Source organism: Chanodichthys erythropterus, chromosome 12, assembly GCF_024489055.1.
Source record: "Chanodichthys erythropterus isolate Z2021 chromosome 12, ASM2448905v1, whole genome shotgun sequence".
In the NCBI taxonomy this organism is placed as follows: Eukaryota; Metazoa; Chordata; class Actinopteri; order Cypriniformes; family Xenocyprididae; genus Chanodichthys; species Chanodichthys erythropterus.
Window position 1 is genome coordinate 54,813,224 of NC_090232.1, and position 26,895 is coordinate 54,840,118.

The following is a 26,895-nucleotide window of genomic DNA, read 5'->3' on the forward strand; positions in this document are numbered from 1 at the left end:
TGGTGAGACTTTCAATTCATTAGCTGCTATAAATGACGAGAAGAACAACAAAGTGCAGTAACAGTAAAACTCTTGGCTCTACAAACCACTGTGTTTATGATCATGATGATAAATTAAAATAGTATGATGACAAATACCAGTTTGCAAAAAAAGGCAGCGTAACAGAGTGTTTTTTTTTTTCTGCTAAATAAACTGGAAGCGAATGAAACCGGAAGCCTTGCATATTTAAGTTACAAATGGCCGTGCTGCTCTTATGTTAAAGGGTTAGTTCACCCAAAAATGAAATTTCTGTCATTTATTACTCACCCTTATGTCGTTTCACGCCTGTACGACCTTTGTTCATCTTCAGAACACAAATTAAGATCTTTTTGATAAAATCCGATGGCTCAGTGAGGCTTCCATTGACAGATAATTAACACTTTCAGATGCCCAGAAACCTTAATGTTATGAAGCGACGAGAATACTTTTTGAGAAAAAAAAAACTAATAACTTTATTCAGCAATATCTAGTGATGGGCGATTGCAAAACACTGCTTCATGAAGCTTCGAAGCTTTACAAATCGTTTGTTTTGAATCAGTGGTTCGGTGCGAAAGTCAGCTAGGCTTTGTTACGTCAGAAGTGTTTCGAAATTTCAATGGTTCACCACTGGGGGGCGTGACTTTGGCAGTTTGAAACGCGCTATGAACCACTGATTCGAAACAAAAGATTTGTAAAACTTTGAAGCTTCATGAAGCAGTGTTTTCAAATTGCCATTACTAGATATTGTTGAATAAAGTCGTTTGTTTTTTTGACGCACAAAAAAGTATTCTCGTCACTTCATAACAATAAGGTTGAACCACTGCAGTCACATGACTGTTTTAAATATGTCTTTAGTACCTATCTTGCTGTCAATGCAGGCCTCACTGAGTCATCAGATTTCATAAAAAATATCTTAATTTGTGTTCTGAAGATGAACGAAGTTCTTACGTGTGTAGAAAGACATGAGGGTGAGTAATTAATGACATTATTTTCATTTGTGGGTGAACTAACCCTTTAAAAATAAGGTTGAGATACACATCATTGACTTTACAGATATGATACATTGAGCTTGTTATGCTGAATATGAATATATCATATTCAAAATCATCTCAAAGACGTCAACTTGATGTGCGTATTTACATCTGTAAGACGTATTTTTTAGAGCTCATCTGCAACGCGTCTAAAGGACGTTTCCCGACAGACGTTAAATTGATGTTTAGAAGATGTCTTTAAGATGTTTATAATTAAACAGACATCTTAGAGACGTTTCCCAGATGCTTTCCAGATGAATTGATCTTTAACAGACATCTTGCAGACGTACGTGTGCTATCTTGAGTAATTACTTCACATCCACTAAAAAGTATGTTCTATATAGTATGAATGTAATCCGGATGTACTAGATTCGCCATGTCGTCATCATCATGTGACCTATCAGCGTCAGTTGCCTTGCATCAGTGCCCTTCACAAATCCTCTGGGATAGTAAAGTGTCCATCATATGCACACTTAAGTATCTCGCCAGAAGTAGCATCATCTACTCTTTTAAGAGTACTGTGAATTTGGACATACTTATTTTGTCACATACCGTTTTTCGCCTACTATGTAGGGTTTTCAGCCCTTGTGTCCAAATAAGATTAGCTCTTCTTATGCAATATAAGTGATAAATACAATGAGACCTATGATTTATTTGTACATAAAGACCAATCACAAAACAGGAAGAGGAATCAACAAAAACTGACAAGAACTTCAAAATACAACACATGAATGGCCTTCAGCATGAAAGAGTGAGAGAAAACCATCACAAACATGTTGGCGGTGGACAGGGGTCAGCTCCATACGCACATACACTTACAAGGAGAGATATTATTGTTTTCACACAAAATTAAGCGAGTTTATGCTTGAAATAAGAAGAAATATCTGTGAGTGAGTCAAGAATCAAGTTTTGAATCAAGCTTCTAACCCCAATGGCAGATATTTGTTCTTGTTTCAAGCATAAACCCACTTAATTTAAGACATTTTTCACAATATCTCAAGACAAGTAAATGTATCTTGATTTAAAAATGTTTAGGAAAACAAAATGAGACTGAAACATGTTAGCAAATGAACATTTTATAACAAAACATCACTGCGTGACGTCAGCAGGCCGTTTCCCATCATGCTCGTGTTAGTTCACTAATCTTCATTGTGATTGTCGGATCATAGATGATTTCAGTGTCATCTGTCTTATCGTTTCATTGATCCAGAAGCGGATTGTCTGCTTTTATACAGTTAATGTACTGTACGAAAACTGGCCTGAGAGTTTGCATTTCCACGCAACAGCGCTGCTGCTGCTCTTTGACTGCACATACTGCGGTTAGTAACACACACTCACTCACAGACACACACAAACACACACTTATACAGAGAAACCGCACACACTCTAGCAGCAGCACATGCAGGAATATAAAACCCAAATTTTGCAAGTCAAGTGAGTGTGTGACAGAGAGGAAAGAGGAAGTTGTGTGCAGTTGAAAGGCTTCCTCCCCTCTGCAGTGTTGCAGAGCAGCAGCAGCGGCGCGGAGGAAACAACGAGAGAGACGACAGAGGAGACGCTCGCTGGACATCCTGAGCAAGCAGGAAGACGACAAAGGTCAAAGGAGAGAGAGAGAGAGAGAGAGAGAGAGACTTCATTAATGAACACTCAATCACTCAAGCCATCGCTGGATCTGAATCTGTGCTGACTGTCGATTCGCTGTGTTTTGAAACTGATTGGTGATGTCGGGTTTGAAGTTTATTTCTGGGATCATGGATGCGTTAGGAAGGTTTTAGGTCACCTGAGGGCCGTTAGTGTTCGTATCGTGTGGAGATGGAGTTGTGGAGGCAGTGCGCCGGATGGCTGATTCAGTGCCGAGTGCTTCCTGAGAACCACAGAGTCACCTGGGATAGCGCACAGGTGAGAGTTTACGTGTGTATTACTGATGAACAAATCACTCCGTTTCTAAACTCTGTCTCAATCCAACTTGCAGTAAATTACACAACTAAAATGAACTAAAACTGCACTCAAGTCTTAAAATCAAGTCATTCTTCCAGAACATTAGCTCTGAACAAACACCAACACAGAGACACTCTCCCGTGTTCAGAAAACACTGCAGTTTATGATACGTGATCTATGATTATGTTACGGCACAAGATTATTCTACAGAGATGGTGATGCAGTTCTTCCTCAGTAGTTTTGTCCTGTTTTCCAGTACATTCTTGAATCAAGATGGATTTACTGAAGAAGCACAATGACTGAAAAATATTTAAAAACGAAGTGAGTTTATGTATCAAAAATCTGCCAATGGGGTCAGAAATATAAACTTAATTCAAAGAGAAAACAAGACACCACTGATAGATGTTTTTTCAGGTTTTAAGCATAAAATGATCACAATTCTTCTTCTTCAGAAAAATGACTTAATATCTTCAGTAATTTTCCTTCTCAAATAAATGTATTGTAATTTGAGATTTTTTATATGCTTGTACTGAAAAACAAGACCAAAATACTAAGTAAGAAAACCATTTTTCAGCTACATCTAATTGTTTTGATAGTATTTCATGTTTTAAAATTTGAATATATTTCCATACGGTATTACTGTAGAAATATAGCAGATTACTGTCTTGTTGAGTTTGTATTATGTTAGGTTTTGAGTATTACAGGTTTTGAAAAAAAACTAACAAAAACATGTTGCTAATGTTACCATTACGTTACAAAAACGTTATTGCTGGTTATGCAAACATTAAGGGAACATTCCACTTTATCATTATCCAAACATTACTTTTAAATGTTTTCTAAACATTCAACATTTAAAAAACATTAGATGAACATCCAACTGAAACATTTCAGAAAAACATTATTAAAGGCAAGATAACAAATGTTCTATTAACGTTACTTGAAGAACGTTTGTTCTTGACATTGAGAGAACCTTGCCAGAACGTTCCCTGTTAGCTGGAAAATGACCTGGAGGTTCATATTGTTTGGGTGGTTTTTGCTTTCAAATGGAAAAAACAAAACATTCATGTCATTTGAAAGATGCAAAGCAGTGATGAATGATCCTCATGAATGAGCCACAGACTGATGCTGTGTTCACTGTGTGAAGAAGTTCATGCTGACTGATGGATCAGTGTTCGAACACCAGTGGGCCGCGTCACCCTCCAGGTCTGGATTTGATTTGACTGAATGTGGAGCTGTACGAGTGTTTAATTGTGTGTGTGACAGGTGTGTGATCTGGCCCATGCGCTGAGAGATGGAGTTTTACTCTGTCAGCTGCTCAATAACCTGCTGCCGCAGTCGGTCAACCTGCGACAGATCAACCTGCGACCCCAGATGTCTCAGGTACGTGAGAGAGAGACGGTATCTGTGTGATATGGAAATAACTCGATGACAATCACCAACGCAGCTGCTGATCTTAATGGCAAATGAGCATATGTGTGTGTTTGTGTGTGTGGAAGCCACAGAGCAAGTTAAACTTGATGAACGGAGTGTTAACTGGTCAGTGTTTAATGATAACCTCACACACACACACACACACACAGATTTAAGAAAGTTTATTGTGTTTGTGTTGCTGATGAATTTACAGCAGTTGTTTCATGTACAGCAGTTTCATTACACTTCCTTATTCTCAACTTAACTTCCTCCTGCACACACTCATTCACACTCACACTCACACACACACACACACACCCGCCGCACAAGGCTGTGACTCAGGAAGTACTTTAAATGCAGATGTAGACCACTGTTTCTGCATTTGTCTCAGTGGTTCACACACACAGTTTTATTATGACTGATCTGTCGATCGATCTATCTGTCTATCTGTCTGTCTATCTATCTATCTATATATCTATCTATCTATTTGTCTGTCTGTCTGGCACTTTGGGTACTTTGCTACAAGTGTTTTTGTTTGTATCTTTTTTAGAGGACTGACCTATCATACAGGGACAGCAGCCAATTTGCTTGTGTAATATATAACATACACTGATCAGGCATAACATTATGAGCACAGACACTAGTTAGTGGGTGGATATATTAGACCACAAGTGAACACTGCGTCCTCAAAGTTGAAGCAGGAAAAATGGGCAAGTTTAAGGGTTAAGGCGAGTTTGACAAGATCCAAATTGTGATGGCTAGACGACTGGGTCAGACCATCTCCAAAACTGCAGCTCTTGTGGGGTGTTCCCGGTCTGCAGTGGTCAGTATCCATCAAAAGTGCTCCAAGGAAGGAACAGTGGTGAACCGGAGAAAGGGTCATGGGCGACCGAGGCTCATTGAAGGCTGGCCCGTGTGGTCCGATCCAACAGACGAGCTCCTGTAGCTCCAATTGCTCCAGAAGTTAATGCTGGTTCTGATAAGAGAGGTGTCAGAATACACAGTGCATCAGTTTGTTGTGTATGGAGCTGCATAGCTGCAGACCAGCCCATGCTGACCCCTGTCCACCACCCAAAGTGGATAATGCTCCTGCCACAAAGCCGAAATGGTTCAGGAATGGTTTGAGGAGCACAACAACGAGTTTGAGGTGTTGACTTGGCCTCCAAATTCTCCAGATTTCAATCCAATCGAGCATCTGTGGGATGTGCTGAACAAACAAGTCAGATCCATGGAGGATCGGAAGTCCATCAACGTACAGGACTTACAGGATCTCATCTTGGTCCAGATACCACAGCACACCTTCAGGGGTCTAGAGGAGTCCATGCCTCGACGGGTCAGGGCTGTTTTGGGACCAACACAATATTAGGAATGTGCTCATAATGTTATGCGTGATCGGTGTAAGTGTGTGTGCTAGTGTTGTCAGAAATATCGATATTTCGATATGTACCGATTCTACCATCAGTTTCCACAGTATTGATACACCGTTCTTCTCTCCGACGGCAAATTGACAGTTTGACACACACCCGCCTCCTCTCACTCACTCGTCTCGGTCGCTCCAGCTGAATAGTGTTGCTAAAGGGCACGAATTTCAGCGTGTGGTTGCGGGTATTACACATAATTTTACTCATTCCTGCAGGTTTTGCACTCGCACCAAAAGCACACACACCACAGATCTACTGTTTGCAAGTGGAGCACACAGAGCCGCCTACAAACAGCGTGCGAGTACCAAATTAAGTTATTTTTCCTGGGTTATTGCACTTAGAACAAAAGACATAGAGGAGATCTATCTATCTATCTATCTATCTATCTATCTATCTATCTATCTATCTATCTATCTATCTATCTATCTATCTATCTATCTATCTATCTATCTATCTATCTATCTATCTATCTATCTGCCTATCTGTCTTTCTATCTGATTGATTGATTGATTGATTGATTGAGTGATTCATTGTGGGTTTGTGCAGTTCTTGTGTCTGAAGAACATCAGGACGTTCCTGTGTGCCTGTCAGGAGAAATTCGGCATGAAGAAAAATGAGCTTTTCGAGGCCTTTGACCTGTTCGATGTCCGGGACTTTGCGAAGGTATGGGTAATGTGTGATCACTGTGATGATGTCACTGTGTTGACGATGATGTCACACTAATGAATGCTCATACCGTAGGTGATCGACACGCTGTCCATCCTGTCGCAAACACCACTGGCTCTGCAGAGAGGATTCCGGTAAAACACACACACACACACACCTCAGATTGGTTCAGTTAGTCATGGTTTACTCACCCTCATGTTGCTCCAGACTCGTCTGACTGGTTCTCTGTGGAACATAAAAGCAGATGTTCAGCAGAATATTCATGCATTCAGTGTAATTTGTGTTTGTTGTCATTTTCACTGCAGGCCGTTTCCAGATGAAGCTTGTGTTGGAGATGATGACATCTACACGGGCCTCTCAGACCAGATCGAGTGAGTTTAGAGACAAAGACATGAGCTAAATCTTTTGGGGAACATCCTCGTTTGTCAAAACAATATCCCATGAACAATGTATAGATAATGTTTTTGAGCTAACATTTGGAGAACATTATTAAAGAACTCATAATGATTGTTCTATTAATGTTGCTGGAAGAACATTTGTATTCAAGAACCTTGCCAGAACAGTAGCTAAAGTTCTGAGAACATTCGCTGTTAGCTGGGATAGAAATAAATAAATAAATGATTGTCTCTCAGTGATACGGTGGAGGAAGATGATGATCTTTATGACTGTGTGGAGGAAGATGAGAATGAAGGAGATGATATTTATGAAGATCTGATGAGGACAGAGGAACCAGAAACAGTGAGACACACACACACACACACACACACACACACACACACACACACACACACACACACACACACACACACACACACACACACACACACAGACCCAAATACAAACAGAGAACCGAATTGTAGATAACTGCACACATCTGTTTGTTACAGCAGCAGAAAGTTGAAGTGGACAAAAGGAGCTGCTGTCTTCTGGAAATCAGACAGACAGAGGAGAAATACACAAACACACTGGAATCCATACTTCAGGTACACACACACACACTGTAATAAACACAAACAAACACACACTCAAATATAACAGTAAATAAGCTGATGGTCCCCGTAGGAGAGACAAAAACACAAATTACCTCTCATTAATATCTCGTTTAACATTCTTAGCAAATGGAGATGTTCAAGGTCAAATGATATGAGCTATATTCCACGTTAATTTTATTTTTATGAATTCGTTTGATTATTACAATTTTTAATGATAATTTTGTATTAAATTAAAAAAGGGGGACATTTGGGGAAAAAATAAAATGGAATTTTGGTAAAAATGGAAATGGAAAGTAAAAAAAGTGTTAAATAATTAATTATATAAATAAATGTAATTAAAAACAAATAAATAAACATTTTAATAAATTCTTAAGATGGACAATGGATGGAGTTGTTTCACTTAGTAGGATGAAAATAATCTGTTATTTAAATGGTGATTAAATTATATAAAGAAAGCGTTCAAAGAACGCTCCCTTTACAATCGCTGGAGCTGTCAATCAAACAGAGCGAGTTTATCAGTGACTCCCGCTTTATTCAACAAATCTCTTATTTACATCATGTTTGCACTGTTAGTTATGATGAAAGCATTCGTTAGTGTGCAGAAATCGTTTTCATGCGCTCAACAACATGTCTGTTATCAGCTGTTCATCACTGCAAACTTTCATGCCACAATCTAAATATAATTCCATAGATCTAAATCTCAACACTGTTCACGATTAGTTAACCGTGAGAGCTGTAATAGTAAAAACATGCTAAACGTTTGAGAGAGTAATACTTGGCTATTTCAAATTGAAAGATGTTAGCCAATCACAGCAGTGGGCGTTTACACTGAAGTCTCACAGAGACACGCCCCTTAAAACAGAGCGCTCAAACCAGAGGACTAAAATCAGGGAAGAAAAAATATATTTTATTTCTAAATTATGACAATTTTTGATGTAAAAAGCATACTAACATTATAAGTGCACCCCAGGAAACATTATAAAACAACGCAGTTCATGACCCTTTAATTGTATAATAATTAATTATATTCATAAATAAATGATAAATTATTAAATTGTTAAACTTATTCAGCTGAATTTGAGCAAATATGAAATGTTTTTCATAAGGCCCCATGTTAATTAGTAGAAGTTTTGTGTCAAGCCACATGAGAAGCAGCTCTCTGAAGGGTCACATGCTCCGGAGCCGAGCACTGAGGCTTTATATGTGCCACTGAGGCTCTGACCATTGGGCCGGTGATATGTGCAGGTGCTGCGGTTTACTGATTCTCTCACACTCACATGTAATAATGAGAGGAACGTGTCAGTCAACCTGAAAGTGAAAGTGTTTGATCAGCCGGGTCTGTAACCACGAACATACAGCCGCTTTTCTCACAGACATGCAAGCGCTCAGGTGTGTGTTTGTTTGTGTGTCCACAGCACTTTCTGAAACCATTGCAGCCTTTCCTTCGGCCTGTGGACGTGGAGAACATCTTCATTAATATTCACGTGAGTCTCTCCATCATCATCATCACCTTATCGGTGCCTTCGGTCCATCTGTTCAGCTGTTCAGCTTCATCTGTTCAGCTCAATAATCCCATATCTCTCACAGGAACTGGCCAACACCCATCGCTCTCTGCATCAGGAGCTGCAGGAGTCCATACTGAACTTAGGAGCCGAGAATCTCTATCAGATCTTCATTGACTACAAGGAGAGGTACTAGACACACACAGACAAACACACACAATCACCTTTTGAGGGAACTCAACTCTGCGTCTACTGACGCTATGGGGACGTGTCCTCTGAGTCGTGTGTAATATCATGCCATTCATTGGTTGACGCAACATAATTACGTCGCAAAGAGCATCTGAGAACACGTCATCAGCTTCTTTGTCTTCAAGAAGACACTTGTTTGTGTGCTGTGTGAAGATAGCAGTGTGTTTAAAAGAAAGGAGAGAGGGTAAGCAGAATAATGGCGAGCAGACAGTTCAAACGGTGTGTCCCTCCAGCATGCCCAGATTGCCCACGTTTTATAACACCTGGCTATGGTCACGAGCTGTGTGTTGTCTGTCTGGGAGCGGAGCGGAGCAGGCACGATGAGCCCTCTAGGGCGCTAGATGCATTCATCGAATTGATTTTTCTAAGAAAGCTCCGCTCCTGGCTGGCTCTCCTCACGAGTGAAGAGAGTCAAGCTGCTGAGCCCCTCGTTTGCCAAGGAAGTGTGTAGGAATCTCAGACGGAGCTGATGGAGGAGGTGGAGGAGTTTCCCTCACCCCTCTATGCCAGCTTCTTCCACAGAAGTCAAGGACCTGTTGCTTACCTATGATTCTGATGAGATTGACATGGTGTGAGTAGAGACAGATACTTTATCTACAAGACCTGTTTCCTGTTTCAGCACAGCAAATCACTGAATGCGATGAGCTAGTGGAGCTTTTGACTCGTGTCACAGTCCGACTAAGCCTGATTTGGTCCGGCTCGAAAAGCAAAATTGCAGACGGTCACTTGGTCAAAAAATATCTGTCCTGTGAGCCTTCCATTTCTTCCAGACCTTCACACTGAGGTGTCAGATGCGTGGAGATCCATACTCCACCCACATGGTCCATTTGGCCTCGAGCTATTTGAATGTAGAGGGGCTGCGTGAGCAGGGTTATGGGAGAATGCTACGGGTGGACAGGAATTTAGCGAATTACCTTTTCCCAGGGGCATCCTCATCACTCAAGGCTATCATTTTGCCCTCTAAACCATGTCAAATGACATCAGTGTTGGTGGGCAGATCATATACGGCAGCTGGTCAAGCTGGTGGAGCTTTGCACAATATGACAGTCCTGCAACCCTACCTACTCAAAGAGCTGAATCAAGGGAAGGGTTTATCCCCTGAGACAGTCTCTGAATTGCATATAGCCATAGATCTAGATCTTTGTGCCACCAAGCAGGTGACCCACTCCATCTGGTAGCAACAGAGAGGCATCAAGGAATATGATAAAGCCATCCTCTTTAATGCCTCTGGACGTTTTTGTGCTGCCATTGAGACAGTGGTGCACATGTTTAGAGAGGCGAGAATGCAGTCGGCCGCCTTTGGGAAGTACATCCCTCACCGGCTCCAGGCCTCTCCTAAATACTCTGAGCTTTTATCAAGAATAAGTTCCTGCAGAAGGTGAGCGTGGCTGCCCGAGGAGGAGTAGGGAGTGGATACGCCATATTAGGAGGAGACACAGATCTGAGGCCTGTTAGTGCGGCAAAAAAAAGAGGAGAGTGATTGAGCAGGGTTACTGCCCCAGCACTCGCCCTCATTTTTCATTCTTTTTCCAATTTTTTTTCTACCACTTCTCCCTCCCTTCCCATCTGAGGAGGGTGTTGGGGTACAATAGGTTGTTTTTAAAGGGGAATAAAATTAGGGGATGGTTGAGCCAGGCACCCATGATCAGTGTTGGGGAAAGTTACTTTTAAAAGTAATTCTTTACAATATTGCGTTACTCCCTGAAAAAGTAACTAATTGTGTTACTTAGTTACTTTTTATGGAAAGTAATGCATTGCATTACTTTTGCCTTACTTTTACTCACCTGGCCTCGACTTGCTTGTTTGATTTTTAACAACAAATAAAAGTTCTATTTTTGGCAAATGTAAAGACCCTTTCACACAAAAAGTGGAATGAATAAGCCTCAGGCTTAAGGAAGTGCAACCTTACTTCCAATTTCTCTTAACAGGGACAGGAGAGGTGTCAGTCTATAAATGGGAAAACAAAGTAACTTAAATTACTTTTGTGAAAAAGTAATTTTGCTGGTTGTGTTTTGTTTGTGTGTTTTGGTATAATATGTTTACAAATTTTATGCTGCACAAAAAATCACCCCCTGTGCTTAAAATAAACTTGAACCTTGGCGTAGTTTTTTATTGACGTCCCCATAGTGTCAGTTGATGAAGCGTTGAGTTCCATTGAAATATTACTAAACAGTACTATGTAGACATATTACTGTAACTCAGTTACTAAAATGGATTTACAAACGATTTACACACTAAATGGTTTCATGATTGAGGCCTGACGTCGAAGATGCCTCTGATCTGTGTGTGTGTGTGTGTGTGTGTGTGTGGTTGTTGCAGGCTGCTGCTGTACGGACGTTACTGCAGTCAGGTGGAAGCCGCCACCAAACACCTGGACAAAATCACCAGCACCAGAGAAGATGTGAAGATGAAACTGGAGGTCAGAAACACACAGACCACAGACACATTTTTTGGTCTGATATAAATATTTGCGACATAGAGGTGCTAACCTAGAGGTGCCACAAACACCCATTGGTTTTAAATAGCAGAGCCACTCATTTAGTGTGTGTGTGTGTGTGTGTGTGTGTGTGTCAGGAGTGTTCAATGAGAGCCAACAGTGGCAGATTTTCACTGCGAGATCTGCTGATGGTTCCCATGCAGAGAGTCCTGAAGTATCATCTGTTGCTTCAGGTAAAACACACACACTTTTATTCTTGTTTCACTTGTATTACTGAGGACATTTTCAAACATTTGATGACAAATGTCCTTCTTAGGAGCTCATGAAACATACAGTGGACCAACAAGACAAGGAAAACTTACGCACTGCACTGGATGCCATGAGGGTGAGTGTGTGTGTGTGTGTGTGTGTAAAACGAGGTCTTAACCTTAATTACTCAGATATAATTAAAGAAATTGATATTTTTATTCAGCAAGGACACATTAAATTGATCAAATGTGACAGTAAAGACATTTATAATGTTGTAAAAGATTTCTACTTCAAATAAATGTTGTTCTTTTGAACTTTCTATTGATAAAATGATGTGTGTGTGTGTGTTTAGGATCTGGCTCAGTGTGTGAACGAGGTGAAGAGAGATAATGAGATCATCCGTCAAATCACAACGTTTCAGCTGTGCATTGAGAACATGGTACAGAAGCGCTTAAGAACAATTCACTTCAGCTCTGAACTCTGACTGATTCTGATTCAGTTGTGTTCATTCAGACTCTCTCTCTTTCTCTCTCTCTGTGTTTAGTCTCAGTCTCTGGCATTATACGGCCGTCCCAAAATAGATGGAGAACTCAAGATCTGCAGCCCAGAGAAGAAATCCAAACAGGACAGGTGTGTGTGTGTGTGTGTGTGTGTGTGTAAGTGAAGGGTTTAAAACTCTATTAAGGCCCGTTCACACCAAGAATGATAACTATAATGATAATTGCAACAATAACAGTAACTTTACTAACTATAACAATAACTAAAGCAGTAACCATGATAACTACAATGGCAACAATAAATATAAGGATAACTATGAAGTTTACACTAACTATAACAATAATTGTAACTATAATGATAATTATAACAATAACACTAAACGTTAACTAAAACAGTAACTATGACTAAAACAATAACTACAATAATAACGATAACTATAATAGCATTAATATCTATCATGTCAATGATAACTATAACAATAACAACAATGAAAACTATAAATATGACTATAACTATTATGGTAACTGTAACTATAACAACAAATTATAAAAATTACAAAGAAACACAAATTACAAAGTATAAAACTCTAATGATAGCTATAATAAAATTCATAAATGAAAATTACTATAATGGTAAAAGTAGCTATAACAATGACTACAGCGAAAAATTTAATTATAACTATAACAGTAACTATAACTATAATGGTTATGATAACTACAACGATAACTTTAACAATAACTATAACTATCACAGTAACTATAATGATAACTACAACAATAACTATCACAGTAACTATAACGATAATTAAATGATAACTGTAACAGTAACTATAATGATAAATAAACAATAACTATCCCAGCAATTATAACAATAACTACAACAATAACTATCATACTAACTAAAACGATAACTGTAAAAGTAACTATAACAATAATTAAGACGATAACTATTATAGTAACTATAACGATAATTAAAATGATAACTGTAACAGTAACTATAACAATAATTAAAATGATAACGGTAACAGTAACTATAACGATAACTAAAACAATAACTATAATGATAATTAAAATGATAACTGTAACAGTAACTATAACAATAACTACAACAATAACTATTATAGTAACTATAACGATAATTAAAACGATAACTGTAACAGTAACTATAAAGATAAATAAATATCAGTAACTATAACGATAACTATAACAGTAACTATAACGATAATTAACATAACTAACAGTAACTATAACAATAAATACAACAATAACTATAACACTAACTATAACGATAACTAAAACAACTATCACAGTAAATATAACGGTCCCACTTTATATAAAGTGGCCTTAACTACTATGTACTTACATCAAAAAATAAGTACAATGTACTTATTGGGTTCATATTGAATTGCAAAACACAATTGCAGCTATTGAGGTGGGGTACGGGTAAGATTAGGGGAAGCTTTGGTGGTATGGGTAGGTTTAAGGGTAGGGGTAAGGGTTAAGGGATGGGTCAACAGTGTAATTATAAATGTAATTACAGAAATTAATTACAGATTTAATTACATGCAGGTGTTTTTAAAATATAAGTACAATGTAAAACATGTATGTACACAATAAGTGCATTGTATCAAATGATTAATTTAAATGTAAGTACATAGTAGTTAAGGCCACTTAATATAAAGTGGGTCCAATATAACTATAACAATAACTGTTACAGTAACTATAATGATAACTACAACAATAACTATAGCAATAATTAAAACGATAACTGTAACAGTAACTATAACAATAACTACAACAATAACTAACTGTAACAGTAACTCTAATGATAAATAAATGATAACTGTCAGTAACTATTACTATAACAATAACTATAACACTAACAATAACGATAACTAAAACAACTATCACAGTAACTATATCGATAATTAAACGATAACTGTAACAGTAACTATAATAATAAATAAACGATAACTTTCCCAGCAATCATAACAATAACTACAACAATAACTATCATAGTAACTAAAACGATAATTAAAACGGTAACTTGTAACAGTAACTATAACAATAACTACAACAATAACTATAACAGTAACTATAATGATAATTAAAACAAAAACTGTAACAGTAACTATAACAATTAAAACGATGACTGTAACAATAACGATAACTACAACAATAACGATAATTAAAATGATAACTTGTAACAGTAACTATAACAATAACGACAACAATAACTATAACAGTAACTTTAACGATAAATAAATAACTATCAGTAACTATAACGATAACTACAACAATAACTAATGATAATTAAAATGATAACTGTAACAGTAATTATAACAATAACTACAACAATACCTATAACACTAACTATAACGATAACTAAAACAACTATCACAATAAATATAACTATAACAATAACTGTAACAGTAACTATAATGATAACTACAACAATAACTATAACGATAATTAAAACGATAACTGTAATAGTAACTATAATTTCACTGAAATCTGCTGCTGTTACTCCTGTTCTTAAAAAACCAAACCTGGACCCAGCAGATTTCATCAACTATCATCCAATCTCCAATTTACCATTTGTTTCAAAAATTATGGAAAAAGTTGTCGCCAATCAGCTACAGTGTTTTCAAGCTCTCAGCGATCATTTAGATGCATTTCAGTCTGATTTCCGCTCTCTGAAACTGCATTAGTTAAGGTTGTCAACGATCTGTTACTTTCTGGTGACTCAGGTAATCTTTCAAAGTGATTCCAACATTATCGTTCATTAGCCGTGTCCTTATCGTTACAGTTGGGTTCTGGACTCCCTACTCTCCAGTGATTATTAAAACTTTAAAATTACTCTTATCGTTCTTGGTGTGATCAGGCTGTTAGTGTGTAACGTGTGTGTGTGTTCAGGTACGCGTTCCTCTTCGACAAGGCTCTGTTAGTGTGTAAGAAGCGCAGCGGCGAGAGTCTGGAGCTGAAGGAGCTGATCGAACTTCAACATTACCAGCTGAGAGACGAACCATCAGGAGAGAAAGACAACAAGAAGGTCTCGGTCTCGTCTCGTCATGTTTCCTCAGATCTTCATCTCAGTGTCTCCTGTATGTAACGCTTGTGTGTATTTATAGTGGACACACACGTTCCTCCTGATGGATTTATACGGTCAAGGCGGCTACGATCTGTACTTTAAGACGCGTGAGCTGAAGAAGAAATGGCTGGAGCAGTTTGAGATGGCGCTGTGAGTCAATGATCTTATTACATTATATTTTTTGATTAGGATAAGAGCTGTACATTCAGATCTGTGGCAGTAAATGCATGTGAAATGATATTTCTGTTGTTTGAACTTCAGTTATTAATATGTGCTGGTGTATGGTGTGTGTTTGTGCAGGTCAAACATGTGTCCGGAGAACAGCTCTGCTAACGGTCATGACTTCCAGATGCACTGTTTTGAGGAGACCACCTCATGTAAAGCGTGTCAGATGCTCCTCAGGTGCTGCTCTTCTCCACTCAGCTCTCTGCCTGTCAAATGTTTATATCGTGCTGCTTCTTGAATTGATGAATTTGGATTTCTCACGTGGGAAAGTTGCTTGCAGCAGAGCATGATTTATATTTTCATTTTTCATTTTTAAGTAGTTTTAGTAGTTCTGTTGTCATTTTATTAGTTTTTTTTTTTTTTTTTTTAAATATTTCTCTATAATTTTTTTGTTTTAGTTTATTTCCGTTTTTTTTCAGTTAATGAATATGTTTTAAATAGTTTTTTATTGTCACTTTAAATTGTTAATTGTAGTTTATCAATTAAAGTTTATTCATTTTTAATATTTTCTAACTAATTTTGATATTTTCATTAGTTTTTATATTTCTATTTAAATATATATATATATATATATATATATATATATATATATATATATATGTATGATATATAAATGTGTGTATATATATATAAAATTTAATGTAAAAAATTATATATATATATATATATATATATATATATATATATATATATATATAATTATGTATTATTTATTTTTCCACTTTTAGTAATTTCAGTATTTCAAAACATATATTTCAGTTAGTATCAGTATTTCTAATTTAGTTTAAGTTTTTCATACAATATTTATATTTTAAAGTTTTTTAAAAAATAATTATCTTTAATTTTTTATTTTGTTTTAGTTTATTTCAGTTAATCGAAATGTTTTTATTAGTTGCAAATTTTTATTTTTATTTTAAGTATTTTAGTTAATTTTAGTTATTTTTTAATTTTTCATATATTAATAGTATTATTTGTAATTTTTATTAGTTTTTTGGGGATTTATATTTAATTTTTAATTCAGTTTTTATTTTTAGTTTAGTTAATTTTACTTAATTTTTAATATTCCATATTTTAATACTAATATTTGTAGTTTTGAAAATGTTTCTATTTAATTTTTAATTTATATTTTAGTTTTTTACAGTTAATGGTATGTTTTTAATAGTTTTTTTTTTCATTTCAATTTTAGTATATTAAAGTTGATTCATTTTTAATATTTTATATTTTCAAACTATTCTTATTCTTTTTTTCACTTTTAGTAATTTCAGTATTTCAATATTAATAAATTTTTAATTAATATCAGCATTTCTAATGCAGTTGAAGTGTTTTATTCTGGGTAAGGATGTTCTTTAGTCGTGGTGTTTGTTATTAGTAACGGTTCACTGCTCAGTTTCGGTGAAAGCTCTTTTTAGAGCGAGAGGAAGTTCTGAGTCCTGAGTCTTTTCACGTCGTGTTTCATCAAACCTCGTTGAACTCAGAAGATGAAGGCGAGTGCAGAGGTTTGGGCTGATCATGTGTGTGTGTTTCAGGGGCATCTTCTATCAGGGCTACCGCTGCACGCGCTGTAAGATGGCCGCTCATAAAGAGTGTCTGGGCCGAGTTCCTGTGTGCGGACGAAACTCTGGTGAGACTCTGAGTGCGAGACATGTGACTGTGTTGTTGATGTTGTTCCTTCGCTCGATCTCACATGTGCTTCTCATTCACTCCACAGAATTATCTGGAACGCTGAAGAAGGTTTGAGCGTCTGAAACTCACTCTCACAAACTCAACTCTTCTTCTACGGTTTTATTTCTTTACTGTACTTTGGCCAATAAACTGGACTTTAAACACACATTGATATAATAATAATAATGATAAACCCATTTACACACTGTGAAAGTGACCCTGAATTCAAACCTTAAACATTTAAGCAGCGTGAATATGCTGATAATATAAGCTGTGGTGTAATATAAGTTCTTTTATTTATTTTTCCTACAACTTTTAATCTTTAACAACTTAATAATAAAATAAACATTTTAAAATAAAGTAATATGCAAATACATATAGCTTTTATATGCTGCTTCAACAATATATAAAATATAATATATAATGTATGCAAACAAAATTAACATATTTCATTTGAACAATATATTAGGAATTAATATAATTCAACAAATACTACATAATGTTATTTTTAAAAAATAATATTAAATTAATAAATATACATTTTTTTTGTTTTATTTTACAAATATTGTATTATGTTACATTTATAAAATTGTATTAAATTATAAATTATATTAAATTTTTATATTTGTATAAAATTTTTATTCATTTTCTACCATTTTTAATCTTTTATATGCTGTTTCTATAATAGAATAGAATAGAAACAAAATTAATATTTAATTTGAACAATATATTAGGAATTAATATAATTCAACAAATTTTACATAGTTATATTTAATAAATTGTATTAAATATGCATATTTTTTAATTTAGTTTTATTTTACAAATATTATGTTATATTTATTAAATTGTATTAAACTATATAAAATATTTGTATATTATTATACAAATATTTGTATAATATAATTTATTTTTCTTTATTTCCCACATTTTGTAATTTTTATATTTCCTAACCATTTTTATTTTTTATTTTCTACCATTTTTAATCTTTTATATGAACTTTCTATTCTATAATATAATAAACAAACAAAATTAGCATATTTAATTTGTACAATATATTAGGATTTCATATACAATTCAACAAATATTATGTTATATTTATTACATTGTATTAAATTATAATATATTTTTAATTTTTATATTTCTTAACAATTTTTATTCTTTATTTTCTACCATTTTTAATCTTTTATATGCTGTTTCTATGATAGAATAGAATAGAATAGAAACAAAATCAACATATTTAATTTGAACAATATATTAGGAATTAATATAATTCAACAAATTTTACATAGTTATATTTAATAAATTGTATTAAATTAATAAATATGCATATTTTTTAATTTAGTTTTATTTTGCAAATATTACGTTATATTTATTAAATTGTATTAAACTATATAAAATATTTGTATATTATACAAATAATATTTGTATAATATAATTTATTTTTATTCTTTATTTCCCACATTTTTTAATTTTTATTTTCTACCATTTTTAATCTTTTATATGCAGTTCCTATTCTATAATATAATATACAAACAAAATTTGCATATTTAATTTCAACAATATATTAGGATTTAATATAATTCAACAAATATGTTATATTTATTACATTGTATTAAATTATATTTTTAATTTTAATATTTCTTAATTTTTATTCTTTATTTTCTACCATTTTTAATCTTTTATATGCTGTTTCTATAATATGATATTCAGTAATCATGAAGTGTCATACAGTGTTTGTGAGTGTTGAAGTGTGTTTTCGTGTGTTTCCAGGGTAAGACGATGAGGTTAGCATCTCAAAGACAGACTAAACCAGGTAAAAGAGCATGTCAGACAATTTCCTGATATTCACACACACACACACACACACACGTCCGTGTCCTTCACCCTCGTCTGTCTCCATCAGGTCTGCCCAAGATGGAGGTGTGTATGGACTACTACGGTCTCCCTCCGCCGCCGGTGGCGTTCGGCCAGCCGCTGCCGCTGACTGTGGGTGACGTGGTGGAGCTGACGCGAGCCGAGGTCGACCTGCAGTGGTGGGAGGTGAGAACACACGCTTTGCTGGGAACTTCATCTGTGCTATCCGAGTGAAACGCTTCTCAAACAAGAACAAATGTAGGGCGGGGCTTGATTTTGTCAGTGGGGAATGGATTGGATGGTTGTGGTTTGCTATTGGTGGATCTCATGTGAGTGACAGGTTGCCCCGCCCTCATCATCAGAGATGAAGATATTCAGATTCAAGATTATGAGGAACATGAATTTAACACAACAATGCTAAATCATTTAGTATGAACACTGCAGGATCTGATGGTGAGTTTAGGCGGTGTGTCTGAAGGAGGTTACAGCAGGTCACACTTCAGTCTCGCACTGTTCTGATAATGGAGAAGAGAAACTTCAGTGCGTCTGCAGTTCTTTCCTTCTCTTTTCCTCGCGCTTCAGTGGTTGTTTCTGCTGTTGATTCCTGGATATGACTGCTGTTGTTTCAGGGCAGGAATCTGACCATCGGCGAGGTCGGCTGGTTTCCCTGCAGTAAAGTCCAGCCGTTTCTACCGGTAAGTTGAAGCAAAAAAAATATATATATAAATCTGCTTGATGATTTCTAGTAACTAGTACAGTAAATGTGTTGTTGTGTCTCTGCAGGCGTCACCTCCAGATTTATCAGCTCTGCCCTGGTAAACACACACCGCTCTTCTACATTCACTGCCTGTCATTAAAAGCACAGGACGTTCCCGTCATCTCGCGTGTGTGTGTGTGTGTGTGTGTGTGTGTTTCAGGTTCGCTGGTAACATGGACAGGGCCGGTGCTAAAACTCTGCTGACGTCTCGCTCCGACGGGACGTTTCTCGTGCGACAGAAAGATGCTGGAGAATACGCCATCAGCCTCAAGTACTGTGAACATGTCGAACCCGCTGACTGACAGCTGTCAATCAAACTGCACTAGTGACACGCCTCTCTGTCTCTGTCTCAGGTTCAACATGGACACCAGACACATAAAGGTCACGTACTCAGAGGGACTGTACAGAATCAACGAGAAGAAAGCCTTTAAAGGGCTGTATGTAAGTGATCACACACATACACACACAATGATAATTCAACTAAAAATTTCACACAAATGACAATTTGTACAACATAAAAGAAGATATTTTGTTGTTGTTTGGTTGCCAATGTTCTTCAAAATATCTTCTGTTGAGTTCAGCAGAAGAAAGTAAAGCTATGTTCACACCAAGAACGTCCACATCAACGCTCGATAATGTTCTGTTAGTGTAAGAGTTTTACTGTCTCTTTAAATGCTTGAGCTCGTTAAAACAGGATGGATTCTGATTGGCTGTCAGTTCTGAGCGATTCCAATATTATCGTTATAGTTGTGCAGTGGACTTCACTATTCTCTTAGAGTTGGAGTGAATATTAAAATTTGATGGTTATGTTTATAGTTATTGTTAGTTTTCCTTAGTTATAGTTAAAGTTACCGTTACAGTTATTGTTACAATTATCCTTAGTTATTGTTAGTTAGCATTAGTTATCTTTACCTTTATCCTTACAGTTATTGTTACAGTTAGCCTTAGCTATTGTTAAAGTAACTGTTAGTTATCACAACAGTTATTGTTAGTTAATGCTACAGTTATCCTTACAGTTATTGTAACAGTTACAGTTATTGTTATAGCTATACTTTGTTATTATTACATTTATTGTTACACTATCCGTTAGTTATTTTTACAGTTGTTGCTACAGTTATTGTTAGTTACAGTTACTGGTAGTTATCCTAGTTGTTAGTTATTGTTACAGTTATCTTTATCATTATCCTTAGTTATTGTTACAGTTACCAATACAGTTATCCTTAGCTATTGTTAATTTTTGGTTACAGTTCCTGTTAGTTATCCTTAGTTACTGTTAGTTATTTTTAGTTATTGCTACAGTTATCTTTACCATTATCCTTACAGTTATTGTTACAGTTACCAATACAGTTATCCTTAGCTATTGTTAATTTTTTGTTACAGTTCCTGTTAGTTATTCTTAGTTACTGTTACAGTTATTTTTAGTTATTGCTAGTTATACTTATTGTTAATAACGTTAGTTATTACAGTTATCGTTACTGTTATCCTTACAATTATTGCTGCAGTTATCCTTACAGTTACTGTTAGTTACCCTAGTTGTTACAGTTATTGTTACAATTATCCTTAGTTATGTTACAGTTACCAATATAGTTATCCTTAGCTATTGTTTCATTTTTTATTACAGATCCTGTTAGTTATCCTTAGTTACTGTTAGTTATTTTTAGTTATCGTTACCGTTTTCCTTAGTTATTGCTACAGTTATCTTTACCATTATCCTTACAGTTATGTTACAGTTACCAATACAGTTATCCTTAGCTATTGTTAATTTTTTTTTACAGTTCCTGTTAGTTATCCTTAGTTACTGTTACAGTTATTTTTAGTTATTGTTACAGTTATACTTATTGTTAATAACGTTAGTTATTACAGTTATCGTTACTGTTATCCTTACAATTATTGCTGCAGTTATTGTTAGTTATCCTTAGTTACTGTTAGTTACCCTAGTTGTTACAGTTATTGTTACAATTATCCTTAGTTATTGTTAGTTATCTTTACCATTATCCTTAGTTATGTTAGTTACCAATACAGTTATCCTTAGCTATTGTTTCATTTTTTGTTACAGATCCTGTTAGTTATCCTTAGTTACTGTTAGTTATTTTTAGTTATCGTTACCGTTTTCCTTACAGTTATTGTTAGTTACCAATACAGTTATCCTTAGCTATTGTTTCATTTTTTGTTACAGATCCTGTTAGTTATCCTTAGTTACTGTTAGTTATTTTTAGTTATCGTTACCGTTTTCCTTACAGTTATTGTTACAGTTATCGATACAGTTATCCTTAGTTATTGTTAAAGTTATTGTTACCGTTATAGTTTTTGTTCAGTTATTCTAACAGTTATCCTTATTATTGTTACAATTATTGTTATACTTATTGTTACAGTTTTTGCTACAGTTATTGTTATCTTTAGTTATTTTTACACTTTCATTGATACAGGTATTTTTATTTATTGTTATAGGTATTGCTAGTTGTTACAGTTATCAATACCATTATCCCTACAGTTACAGTTACACTTTCATTGTTACAGCTATTTTTACAGTTATTGTTACAATTATCCTTAGTTATTGTTACAGTTATCTTTACCATTATCCTTAGTTATGTTACAGTTACCAATATAGTTATCCTTAGCTATTGTTTCATTTTTTATTACAGATCCTGTTAGTTATCCTTAGTTACTGTTAGTTATTTTTAGTTATCGTTACCGTTTTCCTTAGTTATTGCTACAGTTATCTTTACCATTATCCTTACAGTTATGTTACAGTTACCAATACAGTTATCCTTAGCTATTGTTAATTTTTTGTTACAGTTCCTGTTAGTTATCCTTAGTTACTGTTAGTTATTTTTAGTTATTGTTACAGTTATACTTATTGTTAATAACGTTAGTTATTACAGTTATCGTTACTGTTATCCTTACAATTATTGCTGCAGTTATTGTTAGTTATCCTTAGTTACTGTTAGTTACCCTAGTTGTTACAGTTATTGTTACAATTATCCTTAGTTATTGTTAGTTATCTTTACCATTATCCTTAGTTATGTTAGTTACCAATACAGTTATCCTTAGCTATTGTTTCATTTTTTGTTACAGATCCTGTTAGTTATCCTTAGTTACTGTTAGTTATTTTTAGTTATCGTTACCGTTTTCCTTACAGTTATTGTTACAGTTATCGATACAGTTATCCTTAGTTATTGTTAAAGTTATTGTTACCGTTATAGTTTTTGTTCAGTTATTCTAACAGTTATCCTTATTATTGTTACAATTATTGTTATACTTATTGTTACAGTTTTTGCTACAGTTATTGTTATCTTTAGTTATTTTTACACTTTCATTGATACAGGTATTTTTATTTATTGTTATAGGTATTGCTAGTTGTTACAGTTATCAATACCATTATCCCTACAGTTACAGTTACACTTTCATTGTTACAGCTATTTTTACAGTTATTGTTACAATTATCCTTAGTTATTGTTACAGTTATCTTTACCATTATCCTTAGTTATGTTACAGTTACCAATATAGTTATCCTTAGCTATTGTTTCATTTTTTATTACAGATCCTGTTAGTTATCCTTAGTTACTGTTAGTTATTTTTAGTTATCGTTACCGTTTTCCTTAGTTATTGCTACAGTTATCTTTACCATTATCCTTACAGTTATGTTACAGTTACCAATACAGTTATCCTTAGCTATTGTTAATTTTTTGTTACAGTTCCTGTTAGTTATCCTTAGTTACTGTTAGTTATTTTTAGTTATTGTTACAGTTATACTTATTGTTAATAACGTTAGTTATTACAGTTATCGTTACTGCTATCCTTACAATTATTGCTGCAGTTATTGTTAGTTATCCTTAGTTACTGTTAGTTACCCTAGTTGTTACAGTTATTGTTACAATTATCCTTAGTTATTGTTAGTTATCTTTACCATTATCCTTAGTTATGTTAGTTACCAATACAGTTATCCTTAGCTATTGTTTCATTTTTTGTTACAGATCCTGTTAGTTATCCTTAGTTACTGTTAGTTATTTTTAGTTATCGTTACCGTTTTCCTTACAGTTATTGTTACAGTTATCGATACAGTTATCCTTAGTTATTGTTAAAGTTATTGTTACCGTTATAGTTTTTGTTCAGTTATTCTAACAGTTATCCTTATTATTGTTACAATTATTGTTATACTTATTGTTACAGTTTTTGCTACAGTTATTGTTATCTTTAGTTATTTTTACACTTTCATTGATACAGGTATTTTTATTTATTGTTATAGGTATTGCTAGTTGTTACAGTTATCAATACCATTATCCCTACAGTTACAGTTACACTTTCATTGTTACAGCTATTTTTACAGTTATCGTTACAATTATCCTTAGTTATTGTTGGTTGTTGTTACAGTTATCCTTACAGTTATTGTTGCATTTATTGTTAGTTATTGTTTCAGTTATCCTTATAGTTAGTTATCATTATAGTTATCACTCGTTATCTTTATAGTTATTGTTACAGTTGTGATGTGGACTTTGCTATTCTGTTGACAGTTAGAAAGATTAAATAACTTTATAATTATAGTTATTGTTCTTGGTGTGAGCTTGTCGTACCGGTTCTTACATTTTTGTCAAAATTGAGTTATTCACATATTCTTATTCTGTGACAAATTATTTACATTATGTGATGTTTTTGTTAATGTTGAGTACATTTGGGGACTTTTTATTTAGAAAACAACAAGGTTATATCTACAAAGTCCAATGGAATGCAAAAACTTTGAAGCTCAATATCTCAGAAGTGCTCAGAATGCAGATAGAACCTTATAGTTCCAAGGGGACGATACATGTTTGTAACAACATGAGGTCGATTTGATGATTTGAGCTGCATCTGTATCTGTGTTAATGAAGGCAGACGCAGTCAGGATCAGTTGTGAGAATGTTGTGTGTGTGTGTGTGTGTGGCAGGAGCTGGTGCAGTACTATCAGGAGAACTCGCTGAGAGAGTGTTTCAAAGACGTGGACTCCAGACTGCAGACGCCCTACAAGCAGCCGGAGCAGAGCGCAGCGCCGGTGCACAGTAACTCACGCAGCGCAGGTACGACACCACACTCCTGCTATGAACACACACACACACACACTGACTCACAGCTAACTGCTCCACCCGTGTGTGTTCGCAGGGCCAGCGAGCGAACGCTATTTCGGCACCGCCAAAGTGCGCTACGATTTCTCCGCGCGTGACCGAACCGAACTCTCGCTGAGGGAGGGAGACACCGTCAAAATCATCTCCAAGAAAGCTCACAACGGCTGGTGGAGAGGAGAGGTGTATGGCAGGGTACGACACACACATTTAACACTGAAAAGGGACCTAAAAACAGTCTACTCGCCCTCATGTAGGACCATCTTCAGAAACACAAACGCAGATCTTCTCCATAAACTCAGCACCAGTTTAAATTTAAAAATGTTATATTATATCTTGGCTAGCACATTCCTGTAAAAAGATTTTTAATCACACAGAGGCTTTTTAAATACATTAAAATAAAGTATTTAATAACTGTAAGGATAACTGTAGCAGTAACTTTGACAATAGCTAAGAATAACTGTCGATAACTGTAGCAATAACTAATGATAAATTTAACAATAACTAAGGATAAATAACAATAACTGTGAAGATAACTAAGAATAACTAACGATAAGTGTAACGATAACGGAGGATGAATAACGATAATTGTAACGATAACTGCAACAATAACTGTAACGATAACTAAAACGTAACAATAACTGTAATAACTAACTATAACTGTAATGATAACTGTAACATGTAACGATAACTGTAACTAAAACTGTAATAACTAAGGATAACTGTAACAATAAGTTTAACAATATCTAAGAATAACTGTAGCAATAACTAACAATAAATTTAACAATAACTGTGACGATAACTGAGGATAAATAACGATAATTGTAATGATAACTGCAAAAATAACTAACGATGAATGTAACAATAACTGTAACAGTAACCAAAACAATAACTAACCATAACTGTAACAATAACTGTAACGATAAACTATAACTAAAACAATATCTAACTAAAATGTAAAACTGTAACGATAATTAAAACGTAACGACAACTGTAACAATATCTGTAACTAAAATGTAATGATAACTAACTATAACTGTAACAACTAATGGTAACTAAAATGTAGCGATAACTAAAACATAATAACTGTAATAATAACTAAAACGGAATAATAACTGTAACCATAACTAAAACGTAACGATAACTAACAATAACTGTAATAACTATAACGATAACTAAGTAAAATGTAATGATAACTAACTAAAACCTAACAATAACTAACAGTAACTAAAATGTAACAATAACTGTAATAACTAAGGATAACTGTAACAACTGTAACATTACCTAACAATAATTACCTTTATTCCATGGCAGAAACAGGCTTCTATACAGATCTAATCTGTGCATGTTGGTCATTTTGCAGGGTTTGCAGCAGCATGAGGACGAGTAAATGATGGTTTCTGTCTGAACCGTCCCGTTCTGTTCACGGTTTATTAACACGAGTGTTCTTCTACAGGTGGGCTTGTTTCCTGCTAATTATGTGGAGGAGGAGCATTCAGATTACTGCTGACCAATCAACACCTTCATTTGCCGTCACACTGAACATTACTCTCGCGAGGCCATACGAGCTGCATCCCAAACTGAGACACAGCCACAATCAGTCGTTTACATGATCTCCGTCTGGGGTTTGTTGGCTTGTATAGAGAGTTTCTCACTAGACGACAGACCAACTGAATGATTTTAAGCTTTGGTTTTAGAGCCACTCTCATTTGGAGTGACTTCATTTAGATTATTTCTCAGAAGATCGACTCATGTGCTTCATGAGATATTTGATATTTCAGTGGATGTAATAAGGTGTTTTTT

The 26,895-nt window shown here is 35.0% G+C and overlaps 1 protein-coding gene across 3 annotated transcripts; it reads left to right on the forward strand.

The window, feature by feature from the left end:
- Positions 1-1,025: 1,025 nt before the first annotated feature.
- On the forward strand, positions 1,026-26,886 carry LOC137031946 (proto-oncogene vav-like). Of its 3 annotated transcripts, none has more exons than XM_067403336.1 (28): positions 1,028-2,948; positions 4,251-4,367; positions 6,365-6,481; positions 6,560-6,618; positions 6,790-6,855; positions 7,117-7,222; positions 7,375-7,467; positions 8,892-8,960; positions 9,064-9,167; positions 11,547-11,646; positions 11,802-11,897; positions 11,981-12,049; positions 12,266-12,352; positions 12,458-12,543; positions 15,327-15,462; positions 15,542-15,651; positions 15,802-15,903; positions 17,253-17,347; positions 17,435-17,457; positions 19,159-19,201; positions 19,292-19,428; positions 19,872-19,937; positions 20,026-20,057; positions 20,160-20,270; positions 20,353-20,440; positions 24,921-25,050; positions 25,133-25,287; positions 26,549-26,886. In XM_067403336.1, the coding sequence occupies exons 1-28, from the start codon at positions 2,862-2,864 to the stop codon at positions 26,600-26,602; spliced, it is 2,538 nt and encodes an 845-aa protein (XP_067259437.1). In that variant the 5' UTR covers positions 1,028-2,861; the 3' UTR covers positions 26,603-26,886. The 3 variants fall into 3 exon arrangements, with proteins under 3 accessions (XP_067259438.1, XP_067259437.1, XP_067259436.1); XM_067403335.1 differs by having other exon boundaries at positions 1,029-2,948; positions 7,372-7,467; XM_067403337.1 differs by lacking the exon at positions 25,133-25,287 and having other exon boundaries at positions 1,026-2,948; positions 7,372-7,467.
- Positions 26,887-26,895: the final 9 nt, after the last annotated feature.

Excerpts from the sequence above, each read along its gene's own strand:
- LOC137031946 (XM_067403335.1), top strand. The coding sequence starts at position 2,862 with ATGGAGTTGTGGAGGCAGTGCGCCGGATGGCTGATTCAGTGCCGAGTG. Across the intron at positions 12,353-12,457 it reads AGCTGTGCATTGAGAACATG|TCTCAGTCTCTGGCATTATA; the intron begins GTACAGAAGCGC and ends CTCTGTGTTTAG. Across the intron at positions 12,544-15,326 it reads AAGAAATCCAAACAGGACAG|GTACGCGTTCCTCTTCGACA; the intron begins GTGTGTGTGTGT and ends GTGTGTGTTCAG.